Source organism: Saimiri boliviensis, chromosome 14 (genome assembly GCF_048565385.1).
Source record: "Saimiri boliviensis isolate mSaiBol1 chromosome 14, mSaiBol1.pri, whole genome shotgun sequence".
NCBI lineage: Eukaryota > Metazoa > Chordata > Mammalia > Primates > Cebidae > Saimiri > Saimiri boliviensis.
The window spans coordinates 69,291,939-69,311,366 of NC_133462.1; the positions used below are offsets into that span (position 1 = coordinate 69,291,939).

The following is a 19,428-nucleotide window of genomic DNA, read 5'->3' on the forward strand; positions in this document are numbered from 1 at the left end:
ACAAAATTATGGCCCCAACATCTATATAAAGTTGGATTTTATGAAAGGAAGTGATCTGGGCAGATGAGTACTGTTTTTTCAGGTGGCACTGGATTATGCTGAGCAGTATAAAATGTATGATCAATCCAACATTTGATATGCAAGTTTTATTTAAAAATTTTAGGCCAAATATTAAGTTCGTTTGTTTGGCTTCCTCCACCAAATACCCAGTAAAGGAGTGAACTATTATCCTTGGGTCTCTTTTTTTGAGACAGAGTCTTGTTCCATCGCCAGGCGCCAGGCTGGAATGCAGTGGTGCAATCTCCGCTCACTGCAATCTCCGCCTCCTGGGTTCAAGCAGTTTCTCCTGACTCAGCCTCCCGAATAGCTGGGACTACAGGTGCCCGCCACCACGCCTAGCTAATTTTTGTATTTTTTAGTAGAGACGGGGTTTCACCATGTTGGCCAGGATGGTCTCAATCTCTTGACCTCATGGATCTGTCCACCTCGGCTTCCCAAAGTGCTGGGATTACAGGCGTGAGCCACGGTGCCCAGCCTATCCTTGGGTTTCATCAATAGGCTCTAATCAATTCAGAAAAAGCCTTCCTAAAAGTGGATGTTTAAGAATAAGACCAATTAATAATGTTTTTCTTTCAAATATTTCTAGTTCAAGGAAGAATCAGGAAGATACCTTAGTCCTAATTTATTGCTTAATCTACCCTAAGATCTGGGAGTTGATTGATAGTCCATGGGCTCTTAAATGGCAGTCAGCAATATATTAACATAAGTGGGAATAGCAGGAATGAAAAAAGTCCCAAAAACAGATTCCCAGCAAAATTAACAGTCAACTATTTTTACAATGACTACTGCTATTCCTAATAGGGAAAAATACAGTATGTATAGAAAAAATAGGAAATAATTTCCTTGCCTAGATGCTGATAAAAACTGTGTAACAAAAGGATATGCATTTGTGTCTGCAAAAAAAAACTGTTCATATTAAAAACAAAAACCTTCCAGATAGAACTAAAAGATAATTGATTATAGCTATTGGGTAACTAGTTAAGGAAGAGGAAAGTAAATATTGTTTATCACCTAGTACTTGGTAAAACTCATCTTTACGTCTCTAAAATATGGATTAGCACTTCTACAAAGTTAAGTAATTTTAGGAATGCAGAGCTAAAAGTAAGTTACCTGGTGTTAAGTACATCTGCTTAATTGGCTTACAAAAATTTAGGGGAAGAAATCATTATTAATGTGTTGGTTTTTGTACAAATAAAAATTCAGTGTGTACAAAAACACTGTACTAACACACAGTACCTATTCAAGGACTATGCTGCTGAATGTTATAAATTACTCACAAACTTAAGAAGAAGATAGTCTTGGACTTACACATCTCCATTATCATATTAGCTTTTATTTTAGAAAAGGTTGGTTGCTCCTAAAAGTATACAGCAAACAGTTGAACCAAGCAGATTTAAATTAATGCATAATAGTGTAGACTATGCAAATCAGTGACTAACCATGCAAATAGTGAGCCTTCAAGATGCCACATCAAGGCTAAATGACTAATGACTTTATGACCAATTTAACACCATATGATCCATAAGAATTATCTTAAGATTTTTGCTGCTTGTGGGAATTTATGTATTTTCCTCTTCAGTGGGAATATTATTCATCAAATAAGTCCTTATCTCAACCTAGAAATCTACTAAGAGACTATGTCTTCAATTTTCTTCTTTTATATATATGTATGGGGCTGGGTGAGCATTATCTTAGCAAACTAACAATAACCCTAACACTAAATGTTGACACTTATGCTACTTTAGAAATTCCTTGACTTTCCTTGTTTAAATTATTAATCAAAACTAAATGTTTTCTCTCTTTTTAAAAAAGGTAGGGTGGGGTAGGGGAGAATTATCTTATTCTGAAACATATAAATAATTGATTACAAGTTCACATTAATAGTAGGCAATAAATAAAAAACAGTATGCTTGAGGGAAAAAAAAGGTTGGGAGGAAACTACAGAGAATATGAGCTTGGAATCGAAGCTATGAATTTGGAAGTTAATTCCAGTTATATTCATTAGCTATAGTACTTTGGACAAATTACCTATCTTCTGATTGTGTTTATTCATCATAAAAATTGGCATAATTCCTACCTTAAAAAGATTTTTCTGAGGATGACAGTGGGTATTTAATGTTTAAGAGAAGTTATTTCATCTTTCAACAACCTCTACCCACAAATAAGAGAAACTGGTCACCAAAAGATTCCAAATTATTCTGCTTTTAAGGTATAACGATACTGGGAATCTTAAGGGTATTATAGTTAAAGGCCTTCAATCTTTCTGAGGTCATGAAGCATTCTGAATGTTGGGCAAAGGAAGGATAGCAGACATTTATAAATTGCTGCATATAATTTCATTAAGTTCATGGACTCCTTGAAGACTCTATGGAGCTAAAGAAAAATTTTAAATCCCAAATTTAAAAAATAAAAAAAATTAATGCTGGCTGGGCGCAGTGGCTCATGCCTGTAATCCCAGCGTGTTGGGAGGCCGAGGCAGACAGATCATGTAGAAGTTTGAGACCAGCTTGACCAACATGGTGAAATCCCATCTCAACAAAAATTAGCCAGGCGTGGTGGCATGAGCCTGTAATTCCAGCTACTCGGGAGGCTGAGGCAAGAAAATCGCTTGTACCCAAGAAGCAGAGGTTGCAGTGAGCAGAGATCATGCCACTGCACTCCAGACTGGGCAACAGAGGGAGACTCCGTCTCAAAATAATAATAATAATAATAATAATAATAATAATGCTGTGAATCTGACCTATTTCCACCTTAAAAATATACATATGTAAATTTAAAAAGATTAAATAATCCTTCCCAGTTAAAAGTGGAAAGGAAGCAAAGCTCCACTGACTTGTATTCAATTGCAGATGCTGCCTACAGCTTCTACTTTGTCGCCTTTGTCACCATAGGAACTTTCAGGAAACTCTTTCCTCTTTACCATGGTTTGCTCAAAATCAAACCATGATTGGCTTTAAGAAAAATAAAGTCTAACCCTTGTTTTCAAATTAGTGATTTAATAAGGCAAGCTCATTTATTATTAAAATCTGAAGACCATGCTTCTGATTTTTGTTACTTTACTTAACTTTCCTTACACTCTAATTACTTTCAAAATGTAAACTACTGAATAAAAAACTGCCTACATGAAATAAAGTCAGTTTAAAGCAAACAAAACAAAAAATTTAGAATTTAATACATATTTCATTCTAGCTCTTGTCAATATATATATATATTTATATTCAAATCTATTAGGCACACAGTAGAAAGAAAATGAGTCTTATTGTTTACATGAATACATTGCAACTATTTAATAAAAAATTAGTAAACATATAACCTCAATTTCTATAACAGGAATGAGAATAAAGACAGTATTAATTACAAGCCACATACTGCTTGACATATAACAGATTTTAAAAAATAACCTGCCAGATGAGCAAACCAATGAATGACTAAATATGACTGAACAAATAACAAAAGAAAAACATTATGACTAAAGCTTTTAAACAATCCAAATTCCAAATTTTCTGCTACTTTAACAAGCCAGACACTCTAGGTTTTTAGCTAAGTAAATGTGAAGTTAAGGAAAAATTATCAAAGACAATGTAAAGATTTCCAGCTTGACATCAAACATAAATATGGATGCTAAGAAGCGATACCAAAATTAATGAATTACTTGAACAAAATCATACTGGTTATTCCTTTGAATCTTTTTTTTTTTTTTTTTTTTTTTAAGACTGGGTTTCACCATGTTGGTCGGGCTGGTCTTGAACTCCCGGCCTCAGGTGATCCGCCTGCCTTGGCCTCCAAAGTGCTTGGATTACAGGCATGAGCCACCATGCTTGGCCCTATTCCTTTGAATCTTAATCGCTGAAACAAAAACCTGACTCAAACCTACCAGTATGCAACTAAGCCAAAACAAACTCCAAAACACAAGAAATAAGAATTTTAAAAAATGCACACCTTTCACTATGCAGTTTTTCAAATATCAATAAAATCAAAATACCAAATAGAAATGAAAATGCAGAAACAAAAGTCTAGAGTCAACAGTTTTCTTTTAACAGCTTTTTTAAAAAGCAAAGCCACACAACAAAGTTAAAAAAAAATACAATACCATAGTTAAGTAAAGAAATTACCTACATTTACCCATTTGTTGCCTAAAAATTGAAAGAGCAACCTCCAAATTGGAGAAGTTGAAAAAGTCAAGATGAGCTGGGCATGCAGGCTCACGTCTCTAATCCCAGCACTTTGGGAGGCCAAGGCAGGCAGATCACGAGGTCAAGAGATCGAGATCATCCTGGCCAACATGGTGAAACCCCATCTCTACTAAAAATACAAAAAATAGCGGGGTGTGGTGGGAAGTGCCTGTAGTCCCAGCTACTCAGGAGGCTGAGGCAGGGGAATCCCTTGAACCCAGGACGTGTAGGCTGCAGTGATCCTAGATAGCACCACTGCACTTCAGCCTGGCAACAGAGTGAGACTCCTTCTCAGAAAAAAAAGAAAAGAAACGAAAAAGAAAAGAGAAAGTCAAGATGGGAGCTAAATAAGTTAGAAATTCCAGACTGGTTAATAAATCTGGGCATATAACTGCTAGTTTACATATTATATCTCATTCAGACACACAGGCAATATACAAAAGTGTTTTAAGAATTTTGGGGGAGGGGGGTATATTGGAATAATCCTGCAAATATGATATACTTAGGCCAGTTACTTAAACCATCTTTGCTTCTGTGTCACCTTATCTAAAACACAAAGAATGATACACCTACCTCAAAAAATCTACATGAAATGACACATGTATGTAAAACCTGGCACCTAGTTAACTGCTTAGTAGTCGTATTCCCAGTGGGACTAGAATTTATTATTGGGACTAAACATTCATGTTGTATGGTAAGTATCTGTCCAACTAATGAAAAAGAAAATTCCCTTAAGGAATTTGGAATGACTGTATAGTCATACAGGTAGACTAAAAAATGAAGTTCCAGTTTTTTGGAACATGTTCATTGTGCCAAAACAGGAATGACTTTAAGAATTTCATTCAAGCCGGGCGCGGTGGCTCAAGCCTGTAATCCCAGCACTTTGGGAGGCCGAGGCGGGTGGATCACGAGGTCGAGAGATCGAGACCATCCTGGTCAACATGGTGAAACCCCGTCTCTACTGAAAGTGCAAAAAATTAGCTGGGCATGGTGGCACGTGCCTGTAATCCCAGCTACTCAGGAGGCTGAGGCAGGAGAATTGCCTGACCCCAGGAGGCGGAGGTTGCGGTGAGCCGAGATCGCGCCATTGCACTCCAGCCTGGGTAACAAGAGCGAAACTCCGTCTCAAAAAAAAAAAAAAAAAAAAAGAATTTCATTCAAAAATACTAAGTGCTACCACTTTGTTATACTCTGGTGCCATAAGAAATGGTTGTATGACAAGAGAGCCTTTAAAAGAGAATTGAAGGAGGTTTCTCTCAGTACCTAACCATGATTTGGAAGGCAGAAGTTGACAGAATCAATCATATTCTGATGCAGTCACCTATTCTACAAATCACTAGCACCCTGGGAAGAGCAGACCAATCTACAGATGACATTTTATGTCCCTGATTTACAAAGATAATGAATGGTGAAACATTAAGAAAGGTATCCTTGAGAGGGAACTGTGGGATGATGGATAAGTCCATTATCTCGTTTTGTGTGGTGGTTACATAAGTATACACAATTGCCAAAACTAATAAAATTAAGCACTTAAGAATTATGCAGTTTGTTCTATGCTAGTTACACTATTAAAACCTGGTTCATTTAAAAAGTGCTCCCTACTTTTCTCACTAGAAAATGTGGTAATTTAAAAACAGTAAAATTAAATCTATATTCATTATAAACTTAACTACAAAATGATCTGACCTAACTAAAAATATTTTGGATAACTTTTCAGTGATAGGGGATGTAAAATAATTCTTTGAGATCACAGACTATTAGAATTCCTCATGTTCTAATTTTTGCAGAATCTAGGAATGAACATGCACTGTTTAGCCACATTTCTTTCACCTGTTGGTCAAAACTTTTATGTTTAAGGTTTTCAGTAGGAAATTGATTGTTTGTTTCACTGGTTGTCTTGTGTTACGTTTGGAAGAAAAGGGCTTGGGAGAAAAACAGGATAGATATTACAGTTTTCAACTAGAAATCCCAAAACCATGATTCTAGCTCTAGGATTAAAATGTACAGGGCAACTGTGGACAAGACGCTTGGATACTCTGCGCTTTTGATATAATTTGTGAAAATATCTTGCAAAGTCAAAGCAATATACTATCCTAACGTGGCACTGGTGACATAGTACCATAGACATAGTCAAGCCCCAAACTTAATCCTGACAGTTGTAAGTTTCTGGAACACCCCCATGCACATCTCATTTGAATTTAGAATGTTCAAGAGGGTGGAAACAGGTAGGTTGCCCCCTCTCTCCAAAAAAGGGGGTGAGAGGGTGATGTGTTTTCCATTATTGAACTTACCTTCCAAGAGACTTAGTATAAATTGGTAAATTTTGAAAGAGGAGTGGGGAACAGGGCCCAGATTAAGATACATTCTTCCTGTCCCTAGTTTTGTCAACAATCAATGGGGAGATAAACTGCTCCTGGGATTACAGGAAGCCTGACTTCCAAAATATTGTTAAACAAGCAATCAACAAACATTTACTGTATTCTTTCACAATTTTTTGGCATACTCCCAAAAGCTCCCACAAACCGCGTGCATCCCAGGAATGAGTGAGAGCAAGGCCTAGATGTCTTCAGACCATCCATCACAGCTCCCTCCCGCTTCCATTCCAGGTCCAGCGGAGCGGCCTCAGGCCATCACACCCTTCCCTGACCTCCTCCTCCCCAGGACCGCCAGCCTCACCAGCTGTTCCCGGCTGCTGGAGCTCCGATCGGTTGGCGCCCGGCGGCCCCGAACATTAACGACACCCAAGAGCCTGGCCTCGAGGCTCAGGCCCGTGAACAGACTCCAACTACCACAGCACCGGCGACTTGCAAAGAACAGTTCAGCATTTTGAGATGAGCTTCCGGAAGCCGACTGGAGGCGGAAACCGGATGCCCGGCGCAACCATTAGTTCTCCTCGCCTACTGCTTTCCCTTCCTATAATCCACTCTTCACACCCGCAGTAGAGACAGAGACAAACAAATTAAACCTTTTATGCTGCACAGAAATTTCTTAGTTCTCTTTATAGTACTCTTAAGGTCGAAATAGAGTAAGAGAAAAGAGGAGTGAGCAAAAAGTCGGACCCTGGGAGTGAGCTATGGTTTAGCCCCGTTACCATGGAGACCGGTAGTAACACCAGTTGTAAACCGGAGGCCGAGAGACCATGGCCACTTTAGCCCGGCTGCAAGCTAGGTCGTTGACTGTAGGAAATGAGTACTACTTTAGGAACAGGTAAGTCAGAAAGAGAAGGGTCGCGTAAAGGGCTGGCGTGACTTTCTATCAGTTGTTCCTCAGCGGGAGTTTCCAGTTAACGATGTCCCTGATTCATTAAGTAGCATCCAATTCTCCCCTTAATGGGCTGGAAACATAATCGTTTGTTTGTGTTACCATACAACGAAATTCTAAATAGAGAGGCCATAGATACTCAGTGTGAGAGGATTGAGAGAAACTCCCAGCATAGATAAAATTGTGAAGTGTTTTTTTTTCTTCGGCATCACCACTGTGTGGTTTGTTGAAACCTATGTTCTTCCGGTTCAAGGTTCAATACCCTGACTGGGGATCACCCTGGTTCACTAGCCCAGTGAGTTCAGACTGTTCCCCATCCACCTAGGGATTTGAACCTCCATGACTTCACAAACATCACTGAACTCAATTATTCTATGACTCCTTTGCCTTTTTAAAATGAAAGTATCCTGGAGTGGTGGCTCACGCCTGTAATCCCGGCACTTATGGAGGCTGAGGCGGGAGAATCACCCGAGGCCAGGAATTCGAGACCTACGTGGCCAACATGGTGAAATCCCGTTTCTACTAAAAATATAAAAATTAGCCGGGCTTGGTGGCACATGCCTGTAATCCCAGCTACTCGGGAGGCTAAGGCAGGAAAATCGCTTGAACTTGGGTGGCAGAGGTTGCAGTGAGCCGAGCTTGCACTACTGCACTCCAGCCTGGGTCACAAAGCAAGATCCTGTCTCAAAAATAAATAAAATAAAATAAAAGTACCTAAACCATTCTGAAGAGATAATTAGTACCAAAAGATTAATAGACGATGGGTAAGAAAACCACCAGCAGCTTTCTTCTTCTGCCTACACTCAAACTTCTTGCCTAAGAAGACGTTCATTTTAAAGAAGCATTGCCTCAGGAGTTTTTGTAACTTCAGAGAAACTGCAAAAAAGTGGATTAGACTATTATAGAATATAATGATACGACAGACCAAAAGGGAAACATGTTAATAAGATAGGGTCTTGCTGGGCTGTTTTTATTCTAACATTTATCTCGCCACCACATTATTATTTTACAATGTACCTCTCTTACAGCACTGATCACAATTCAATTTTACATTCTTTTATGAGATAATATCTATCTCCCCTTTAAACGAGTAGCAGAGATGGTGCCTCTTATTTTGCACACCATTATTTTTGTCTCCAATGTCTATCATAATGTTACAATATTAGTAACACAATGATTGTTGAAGAATCACATTAAGGAATCTTTCAATAAGTCACTAATCCTGGTTTAAATAAACATACTAACAATAGCTAAACATAGAAATTATAGAAATTACCTATTTATTTAGAGTATGTGGCAAGTGCTGTATTTATAACATATATAAATGAAATAAGCCCCATCCATCATGATGTTCACATCCTTGTATGGAATATAGGCATTTAAAAATTAATTACAATAGTGGCCGGGTTTGGTGGCTTACCTCTGCAGTCTCAGCACTTGGGGAGGCTGAGGCAGATGGATCGCTTGAGGGCAGGAGTTTGAGACCATCCTGGCCAACATTGCAAAATATCTCTATTAAAAATAAAAAAATCAACCAGGCATGGTGGTGCATCTGTAGTCCCAGCTATTCTGGAGGCTGAGGCAAGAGAATCACTTGAACCCAGGAGGCAGAGGGTGCAGTGAGCCAAGATCACACCACTGCACGCCAGCCTGTTCAACAGAGCAAGACTCTGTCTCAAAAATAAATAAATAAATAAATAATAATAACAATAACAATAGAGTAACATGGACGGGAAGGGAAACAACCAGTATTTCTTGAGGACTGATTATATATAAGGGATTGCACTAGGAACTAAGTCAAAGGATGTTTCATTTGGTTATTGCAATGTTACAAGTTAATGTAAAAGTTACCTATTTATTAGATAATCTATATTTTTAGAGCTATAGAACAGTGTTCCAGAAAAGCCTGATGAAGTGTCAAACAATTGCAAATAATCAGCCAGGCACAGTGGCTCAGGCCTGTAATCCCAGCATGCTGGGAGGCCAAGGTGGGTGGATGGCTTGAGGTCAATTATGAATTATCAGAGCCAACTAATCTAACATTAAAACCTCTGCGGCCGGGCGCGGTGGCTCAAGCCTGTAATCCCAGCACTTTGGGAGGCCGAGGCGGGTGGATCACGAGGTCGAGAGATCGAGACCATCCTGGTCAACAAGGTGAAACCCCGTCTCTACTAAAAATACAAAAAGTTAGCTGGGCATGGTGGTGCGTGCCTGTAATCCCAGCTACTTAGGAGGCTGAGGCAGGAGAATTGCCTGAGCCCAAGAGGCGGAGGTTGCGGTGAGCCGAGATCGCGCCATTGCACTCCAGCCTGGGTAACAAGAGCGAAACTCCGTCTCAAAAAAAAAAAAAACAAACAAACAAAAAAACAAAAAAACCTCTGCTGTTCACTATCTCTAAACAAATTTTTCTTCCCATTAAGCTGATCTGATTAAATCGCAACAACCACCAAGATCCAGAAGTCTAAATGGCTTGAACGTACTGTTCCAAATCCATTGACATGTAGGGAACAGAGTTGTAGGAAACAATTTAAATTCTCCTTGGTTTCTTGTCTTCTGTTTTTGGCAACAAGGTAGGGACAAGAATCCTTCCTCCTAAGGCTAGCATCAGAATAATGCTGCAATTCAAAGAGGACTTTGTTGAAAAAATATACTCCTAAATGATTAGGTTAGTATCTGAGTCCTCCAAGGCCTGGAAGTCCATTGTGGAAAAGGGAAGCTCCTCTGCCCAACAAAGAGGAAGGATCTGGAACTCCAAGAAGTGAGCAGCAAATACAGGAGGAGATTATGAAGTACGGAGAATAGGAGATGTGTGGGTTGCCCAACTGATTTGAATCCTCTGGAAAGTTGCTCCTGCAGAGAATGTTTGATGTGTATTTATGTTTTAGCCTGTCCATCAGAGAGACAGAATATTTTGTCCTGGGCATAAGGGGAACAATAGGTAGTAGGCAGTTGTTATAACTGCCCAATGGATTCACCTTGCCCGCTGACTTATCAAGATAGGGGAATTGCGATAGAGAAAGAGTAGTTCATATAGAACCAATTGTGCAGGAGACCAGAGTTTTATTGTTACTCAAATCAGTCTCCCTGAGCATTAGGGGATCAGAGTTTTTAAGGATGATTTGGTGGGTTGGGGGAGGCCAGTGTGTCAAGAGTGCTGATTGGTTGGGTCAGAGATGAAATCATAGAGGGTGGAAGCTGTCTTATTGAACTGAGTCAATTCCGAGGTGGGGGCCACAAGATCAGAGCCAGTTTATCAGTCTGGGTGGTGACAGCTGATCCATCAAGTGCAGCATCTGCAAAATATCTCTAGCACTGACCTTAGGTTTCACAATAGTGATGTTACCCCCAGGAGCAATTTAGGGAGGTTTAGAATCTTGTAGCCTCCAGCTGCATGACTCCCCAGATCATAATTTTTTTTTTTCTTTACAACGGAGTCTTGCTCTGTCACCCAGGTTGGAGTGCAATGGTGCAATCTCGGCTTACTGCAACCTCCGCCTCCCAGGTTTTAGCAATTCTCCTTCCTCAGCCTCCCAAGTAGCTGGTATTACAGGCACATGCCACCATGCCTGGCTAATTTTTGTATTTTTAGTAGAGGTGGGATTTCACCCTGTTGGCCAGGCTGGTCTGGAACTCCTGACTTCAGGTGATCCACCCGCCTCAGCCTCACAAAGTGTTGGGTTGACAGATGTGAGCCACCACTTCTGGCCCCAAACCAGAATTTCCAATCTTTTAGCTAATTTGTTATTCCTACAAAGACTGTCTAGTCCCCAAGCAAGAAGTGGGTTTTTTCCTTGGAAAAGGCCTGTTATCTTTGTTTTAAACTATTAACTAAATTTCTTTTTTTTTTTTTTTTTGAGGCGGAGTTTCGCTCTTGTTACCCAGGCTGGAGTACAATGGCGCGATCTCGGCTCACCGCAACCTCCGCCTCCTGGGTTCAGGCAATTCTCCTGTCTCAGCCTCCTGAGTAGCTGGGATTACAGGCACGTACCACCATGCCCAGCTAACTTTTTGTATTTTTAGTAGAGACGAGGTTTCACCTTGCTGACCAGGATGGTCTTGATCTCTTGACCTCGTGATCCACCCGCCTCGGCCTCCCAAAGTGCTGGGATTACAGGCTTGAGCCACCGTGCCCGGCCTAAATTTCTTGCTAAGTTAGTTCAGCCTACATCCAGGAATGAATGAAGACAGCTTAGAGGTTAGAAGCAAGGTGGAGTTGGTTAGGTCAGTTCTCTTTCACTGTCTTCAGTTACAATTTTGCAGTGGTGGTTCCATTGTCCCTTGACAGTGACCTTTTCGTTGTTGTTGTTGTTTTAACTTTCTCTAGTAATTCTTAGCTTCATTTCTGTTCTTTCGAACTATGAGATTTTCTTTGTGACTTATTGGTCATTTATACTATACACTACACTATACTTTGTGGAGAGAAGAGTTCAGTATATGTTCATTGGTTGTATTGTTCATTTTCCCCATGTTCTTGTTTAAATTTCGTCTAATCTGCCAAATTATAATAGGAATGAGAAAATGTTTCTCTTACACTGTGTTTCTATAGTATAGGTGAGCCCAAAATATCTGAGACAGGCTTCAGTCAATTTAGGAAGTTTATTTTGCCAAGCTTAAGGATGAACCTATGACATCACCCCAAGAAGTCCTTATGTACCCAAGGCAGTCCGGGTGCAGCTTGCTTTTATACATTTTAGGGAGACATAATGTATCAATCAATACATGTAAGGTTTATATTGGTTCCACAAGGCAGGGCCCTTTAGGTCTTAAGCAGATCAAAAATTTTTTCTGGCCAGGTACAGTGGCCCGTGCCTGTAATCTCAGCACTTTGGGAGGCTGAGGTGGGTGGATCACTTGAGGTCAGGAGTTCCAGACCAGCCTGGCCAACATGGCAAAACCCTGCCTCTACTAAAAAGACAAAAATTAGCCGGGGGTGGTGGTGCACACCTGTAGTCCCATCTAGTCAGGAGGCTGAGGCAGGAGAGTTGCTTAAACTCGGGAGGCGGAGGTTGCAGTGAGCCAAGGTCGCACCATTGTACTGCAGCCTGGGCGACAGAGTGAGACTCGAAAGAAGGAAGGAAGGAGGGAGGGAGGGAGGGAGGGAAAGAAGGGAAGAAGGAAAGAGGGAGGGAGGAAAAGAAGGGAGGAAGGAAAGAGGGAGGGAGGAAGGAAGGAAGGAAGGAAGGAAGGAAGGAAGGAAGGAAAAGATTCTGACTGGTAAGTGGTTGAAAGAGTTATTATCAATAGAAAGAAATGAGGAATGTCTGGATTATAAAGGGTTGTGGAGACCTAGGTTTTATCATGTTTATCATACAGAGGAAATCTCCAAGTTGGCAGCTTTAAAAAGAAAAGACTAAATATTTCTTATCAGACTTAAGGTCTGTGTTGATGTGGATGCTGGAGGGGTATAACAATAGTCCAATTCCCTCTGCTATCATGGCCTGAACTAGATTTTCAGGTAACTCTGGAATTTTATTTTTGGTTTACAAGTAGTGTCTCTTGTTTTGTTGTTTTGCATATGTTATATGTTTATTGGTGTGTCTCTGCATAATTGGCTATATGTTAGTTTTTTCACCTGTTTAATTTTTCACCTTTAAATTCTACTTGCCATAATATTGATCCTCCTTTACTGGAGTTAATCACGTCATTCTGTATAATTTTCTTTGCAGGAAGAAATTTGGAGGCTTTTAAAAATTAAAAAAGTTCATGAAGGATTTAGCTTCTTTACATTCGTTATTGCTATTGATATGTAGGCATTTTACATATAGCCCTATTTTAACCTACTTTTAAATTCTTTTTCCTCTTCTATTATGACTTAGAATGTTTCAACTATATTTTACTTTAGATTTTAAAATAAAGGAACTTACTCCTAACATTTCTTGTTAGAACTTAAGTTATCCTATTAACATTCTCAATACTGTAATAATGAATTAAATATTTATTTTTTGAGACAGGGTCTCTCTCTGTTGTACAGGCTTGAGGGCAGTGGTGCAATCTCAGCTCACTGCAACCTCCACCTCCTGCATTCAAGCAGTTCTGCTGCCTCAGCTTCCTGAGTAACTGGAATTACAGGCACGTGCCACCACACCCAGCTAATTTTTGTATTTTTAGTAGAGACGAGGTTTCACCATGTTAGCCAGACTGGTCTCATACTCCCAACCTCTGAAATTAAAGGCTCTTGCCACCACACCCAGCTAATTTTTATATTTTTAGTGGAAATAAGGTTTCACCATGTTAGCCAGGCTGGTCTCATACTCACGACCTCAAGTGATCCACCTGCCTCGGCTTCCTAAAGTGCTGGGATTACAGGCTTGAGCCACCACACCTGGCCCTGAAATAAATTTTTATTATTTAAACACTCCCTAATGCCCACTATATGCTAAGTACTGTTCTGAATATTGAAGATTCAACAAAGAACAAAAAGTTATGAGGGAAATAGACCATAAACAGCTAAACATATGGTGATTCAAATCCTGTAATCCTACACTTTGGGAGGCCTAGGTGGAGTATGACTTGAGCCCAGTAGTAGTTCAAGACCAGCCTGGGTGACATAGTGAGACCTTGTCTCTACAAAAAATAAAATATTAGCAACTCCATCTGAAAAAAAAACAAAGGGTGTTTTCAGCAGAGGAGTGACATAATGTGACTTCTGTCTTATAAAAACAAAAAATAAGAAAGTGACTTTGACATTGCTATTATTATTTGAGATGGTGTCTCACTTTGTTGCCCAGGCGGAGTACAGTGGCGCGATCTCAGATCACTGCAACCTCTGCCTCCCAGGTTCAAGCGATTCTCCTGCCTCAGCCTCCCTAGTCGCTGGGATTACAGGCCCCTGCCTTCATGCCTGGCTAATCTTTGTGTTTTTGTAGAGATAGGCTTTCACCATGTTGGCCAGGCTGGTCTGGAACTCCTGACCTTAGGTGATCGGCCCACCTCGGCCTCCAAAAGTGCTGAGATTACAGACGTGAGCCACCATGCCTGGCTAGGAAACAAAATATTTTTAAATGCACTAATAATATAGGTTCTAGTTCTAAAATACGATGACCTTGTTTTCCATGACTTCTGCATAGTATTTAATATTTGGCTAACTATGGTATCTCCTACTATATGATTTAATAATAATGCATTTGCAACCCATTATTCCTAGAGCTGTGAAATAATAACAATGAGGAGGACTATTAATGAAATATGAAACATAAGTTCTAGTTCTAAAACATAGTCTTATTTCTTATCATCAAGTGTCTGTTATTAGGCACATGGGTGATAATCAGAATCCAAAGTATAGATTACGTGTACTGTAGTTTTTGCCCTTAAGGAGCATGAAATCATTAAGACCTAATAGTGAAATTATATGCAAAACAATAATCATTTTACACATCAACGTATCTGACAGTACAGGGCAGCTAATAATGGAATTTTATTCCTACTGTCTAAAATAGTTACAAGTTATATGATAATGAAAAAGAAAGAGTATTGAGTTTTTAATCTAGTGTTTATTCATAGATAATATACATAGGTCAGACCAAGCAGTCTGTTGATGTGTAAAATCCATATTTTTTTGCATATTACTGGAAAGATATTTAAGTACGCACTTTTTTTCATTTTCTACTTATTGTCAGTTAATTTCTGGCCACTAATGATATACATGAATATAGTGTTATCCAGGGTTATAGTACTTATTTCTAGTTGATGATGAAGTGACTGGAAACTTTCAGCTATTTCTTGATGTTTTATTACATTACTGGTAATACTTTTGGTCTTTCATCATTATTAATTCATTTAGTATTCATTGTGATAATACTGATCATAATAAATTTATTTCAAATTCATGTAGATGTCATATTTTATTCACTGCTATAGGATTTTCACTGTAATTTGGAACTAATTAATATACCATTAAAATAAAGTGTTACCCACATTTTTCATTTTAAACATAAAATGTCTAGCAGTTCATGACATATTGTATGAGTATTCAGCATCCCAGTGGTAACCCAGCATCTGTAAATCTCGTTTTTAAGCAGTTAAAAAACGGGCAACAGAAAAACGTGTATAGAAATGAAATTTTAGCACATAAGTTAAAGTTTAGCAGTACATTAACTACTAGTTAATATTTAGTGCCTCCTTCCTTTTAATTGCAATGTATAGTTTTTATTAATATGTGCTTGTGTATATGTGTGTGTGTATATATATATGTGTGTGTGTATATATATATATATATATATATATACACACACATTATTAGTACCCCAAAAAGAAATTATTTAGTTTTCTACTTGACCAGTGTCACCAGGAGAAATTCAAAAACATTAACTGAAAACAGTTAATTTGACTCCTTCTCTTCTGCATTTCTAATGACAATTATAAATAAAGGGTGAGTTCATACTAATACATTAATAACTAATACTGTAACTTCAAAATAATTATTAGATATATCTATGTGACTCATTCATATTTTTCTTCCATTTTTGTAAAGGTAGTGAGTTGATTGTTGGTGGGAAAGGAGAAACAAATGTTTTCAGTAATTTAAATTGACTAATATTAAGTAGATGAAAAGCAAATCTAGTTGACTTGTATTAAATATTAATGGTAAAAGGTTTAAATAACCATAAGAAACAGCTCTATTCTATTGTCATGAATTTTATTTCACATTAGCCTTATTGAATGAAATTATTCTTATTTTTTCCACATTCTTTCTTCGAGTTGCCTGCTCTACTGGACATTGTGTTGTTGTATCCTTCCGTGTTGACCATTAATGACAATTTCTTTGTTCCACGATCCCATCTTGTTATTGGCCAGGATAAGATTTTAAAATAAAAATGAAAGATTCTTTCTAACCCTGCAGCTGGTTGAATAATGACCTTGTTTTCCATGACTTCTGCACACTGTTTAACAATGCAGAGTCATGGTCTCCCATCTTGATGCCTGCCCATTAACTTCTATGACACTGTGCTATACTTGTATCTTATGATTTGACCTTGTTTTGGTTTTTTTTTGTTTTTTTGTTTTTTGTTTTTGAGACGGAGTTTCGCTCTTGTTACCCAGGCTGGAGTGCAATGGCGCGATCTCGGCTCACCGCAACCTCCGCCCCCTGGGTTCAGGCAATTCTCCTGCCTCAGCCTCCGGAGTAGCTGGGATTACAGGCACGCGCCACCATGCCCAGCTAATTTTTTGTATTTTTAGTAGAGACGGGGTTTCACCATTTTGACCAGGATGGTCTCGATCTCTTGACCTCGTGATCCACCCGCCTCAGCCTCCCAAAGTGCTGGGATTACAGGCGTGAGCCACCGCGCCCGGCTTCTTGTTTTTTTTTTTTTTTTAATTGTTGTTATTTAGCATCTTTTTACTGTAAATCTTTACAGAGATTATCAAACTCTGGGGATATGTGTTTCCATGGTCAAAATGTGGATATTCGAGGAGTCTAGAATCCCTTAATATTATGCACAAAACTCCAAAAACCAAGGCCTTTTGCCTTGGCATCAACTATTAAGCTCCTTATTTCCCCCATCCTTCATTTCTGTCTTGAAATTTGCGTTTTATCGTTCTCATTATTATTTTACTACATGTGTATACATCCTTAATGAACATCCCTCAAATTTTGTTAGGTTTTTACTTACGTAAATAAAATTATTCTATATATGTTCAAAGGCCAAACTGTTTCCTAGCAGCAATATATATGAGTTCTTATCACTAACACTTGGTTATTCTAAAATTTTGGGGTGTTGCTATAGATGTTGGTATCATTTCATATTCTTAGTCTCTCGGTTTCTTTTATTGTTTCAGGGAGATTGGTGCTACTTTTTGCCACAAAATTTCAATAGTATATTTGGAAATTAATTACATAAATTTTTTTTGCGTTTTCCTTTTCTTCCATTTTACTTTTCCTTTCTTCTCCTCTCTTCATTTCTCTTCTCCTTTAGAAGCAGTGATGGTTAAAAACCCAGCCTCTGGAGCAGGACTACCAAGGATTAAATGTCAGCTGTGACACGTACTATAGATGTGACCTTGGGCATATTACAATACTTTCTCCACAGTGGTATCTTTTTTTGTCAAATAGGGATAATAATTCTCTTCTTCATAGAGGTATTGAAAGGATTACGCATGAGTTAATTCACTGGCATGTAAAATGTTAGGAACTGTGCCTGACACATAAAGTTTTAATTAGTAAAATGTATTTATTTCCTTCTATTTCTCTCAACAGCTCCTTTCATGTTTGCCTGTCTTTTTCCTATCATCACCCAGGATTTAAGTTACTAAGAGGATAGGACACTCATGGATTCTTCAGCAACTTGTCATCCTAAAGTAGGGAGAGGTTTCAATGTTGGGAGTAGATCTAGCGAGGGAAGCCTGTGAGTGGCACTTCTCACTGGGATGGAATATGCCAACAGGCATGTTTCTCCCTCAGCTAGCACCTTTGGTAAGACAGAGGTTGAGTGTTAGGAGTGACACCAATGATCTCTCCTGAGGCCATGGCGAATACAGTATAGGACAAAATAGACGAGATTATTGCCCTTGACGTTTTCAGGTTTAGTGGAAGAGACTATCATTAAATAATTTTTAAATATGATTGTGGTAAATATTATGAAGAACTATGAGATTGTAACATGGAAAGGCCTAATTGTAGGCTGGGAAGTCAGGGAATGCTCTCTGGAGGAAAGGACTTTAAGCTATTCTCCCTCCCACATGGAGTACAATAATATGATGCCAGAATACACTTTATTCAAGCCTCTTTTTTTTCTTTTGAGACGGAGTCTTGCTCTGTCACCCAGGCTGGAGTGCAGTGGCACGATCTCAGTTCACTGCAACCTCTACCTCCTGGGTTCAAGGAATTCTTCTGTCTTAGCCTCCTGAGTAGCTGGGATTACAGCTGCCCGCCACTACACTTAGCTAATTTTTATATTTTTAGCAGAAATGGAGTTTCACCATGTTGGCCAGTCTAGTCTTAAATTCCTGACCTCAGATGATCCACCCACCTTGTCCTCCAAAAGTGCTGGGATTACAGGCATGAGTCACGGCGCTGGGCCTTAATCAAACATCTATCATTTGTTTCATGCAGTACAAATATACAACAATAAGGAACCTTTCCTTCCTTCCATTCCTGTCTAGAGTGGTCTTCCACTCTTAATTATTTCCAGCAGACTTTATTGCATTGTATAGTAATCTTATCATAGTGCCTTCCATTCATTATCAGGTAATGCAACTATTTATATATTCTCTTGTGCGTATGTGTTTTTTTATTAAACTTTAAGTTCTGGGGTACATGTGCAAAATGTGCAGGCTTATTACATAGGTACACAGGTGCTATGTTGGTTTGCTGCACCCATCAACCCATTATCTACATTAGGTATTTCTCCTAATGCTATCCCTCCCCTAATCCCCCACCCCCTGATAGGCCTGGGTGTGTGATGTTCCCCTCCCTGTATCCATGTGTTCTCATTGTTCAACTCCTACTCTACAGTGAGAACGTGTGGTCCTTGGTTTTCTGTTCTGTGTTGGTTTTTACAGTTTATCCTACATTTAATCTATATCTTATGTAATCTTATGGATTTGTGTGAATTCTCCCTATATTGTACATGTTTCACATCTGGATCACTGATTTGAATTTCTTATCTCTGTATAAGCCCTATGGCCCTCCCCCTGCCTCCTTTAACTTAAACAGACTTTCTGAGAATTCCAGCTGTTAATGGAACAGGCATTCTGTGATGGATTCATTTTACTTAGAGGCAACTCATTTAACTGATAAATGAGTGAAATATGTGAGCATTTTAGTCTTACATGATACATGTGTAGTAGGATTTAAACAGTAAATTCAAATGATTATGTTTTAAAAGCAATGTCAAAATAACACATTGCTTTCTTACTCCCTAATACAAATTACTGGCAAATTAATTAATTGTAAAATTGGTGATTATCAAAATAAAAAAAAAGTAAAGCTGTTGAA

At 38.8% G+C, this 19,428-nt stretch overlaps 2 protein-coding genes across 4 annotated transcripts in view; one reads left to right on the forward strand and one right to left on the reverse strand.

The window, feature by feature from the left end:
• The window catches only part of GPATCH2 (G-patch domain containing 2), a 200,146-nt gene extending 193,063 nt beyond the window's left edge, over window positions 1-7,083 (reverse strand). For 2 of the 3 annotated variants that reach the window (XM_003930346.4, XM_074385207.1), the window contains exon 1: window positions 6,909-7,069. In XM_003930346.4, the coding sequence (XP_003930395.2) occupies window positions 6,909-6,964 (56 nt within the window). In that variant the 5' untranslated portion in view covers window positions 6,965-7,069. Of the gene's footprint in view, window positions 1-6,908 lie in introns of all 3 variants that reach the window. The other variant, XM_010340938.3, reaches the window with a different exon arrangement.
• Window positions 7,084-7,345: 262 nt separating this feature from the next.
• SPATA17 (spermatogenesis associated 17) overlaps window positions 7,346-19,428 on the forward strand; it is a 207,039-nt gene continuing 194,956 nt past the window's right edge. Inside the window, exon 1 of the mRNA XM_003930345.4 lies at window positions 7,346-7,439. Within this exon, the coding sequence (XP_003930394.3) occupies window positions 7,372-7,439 (68 nt within the window). The 5' untranslated portion in view covers window positions 7,346-7,371. The remainder of the gene's footprint in view (window positions 7,440-19,428) is intronic.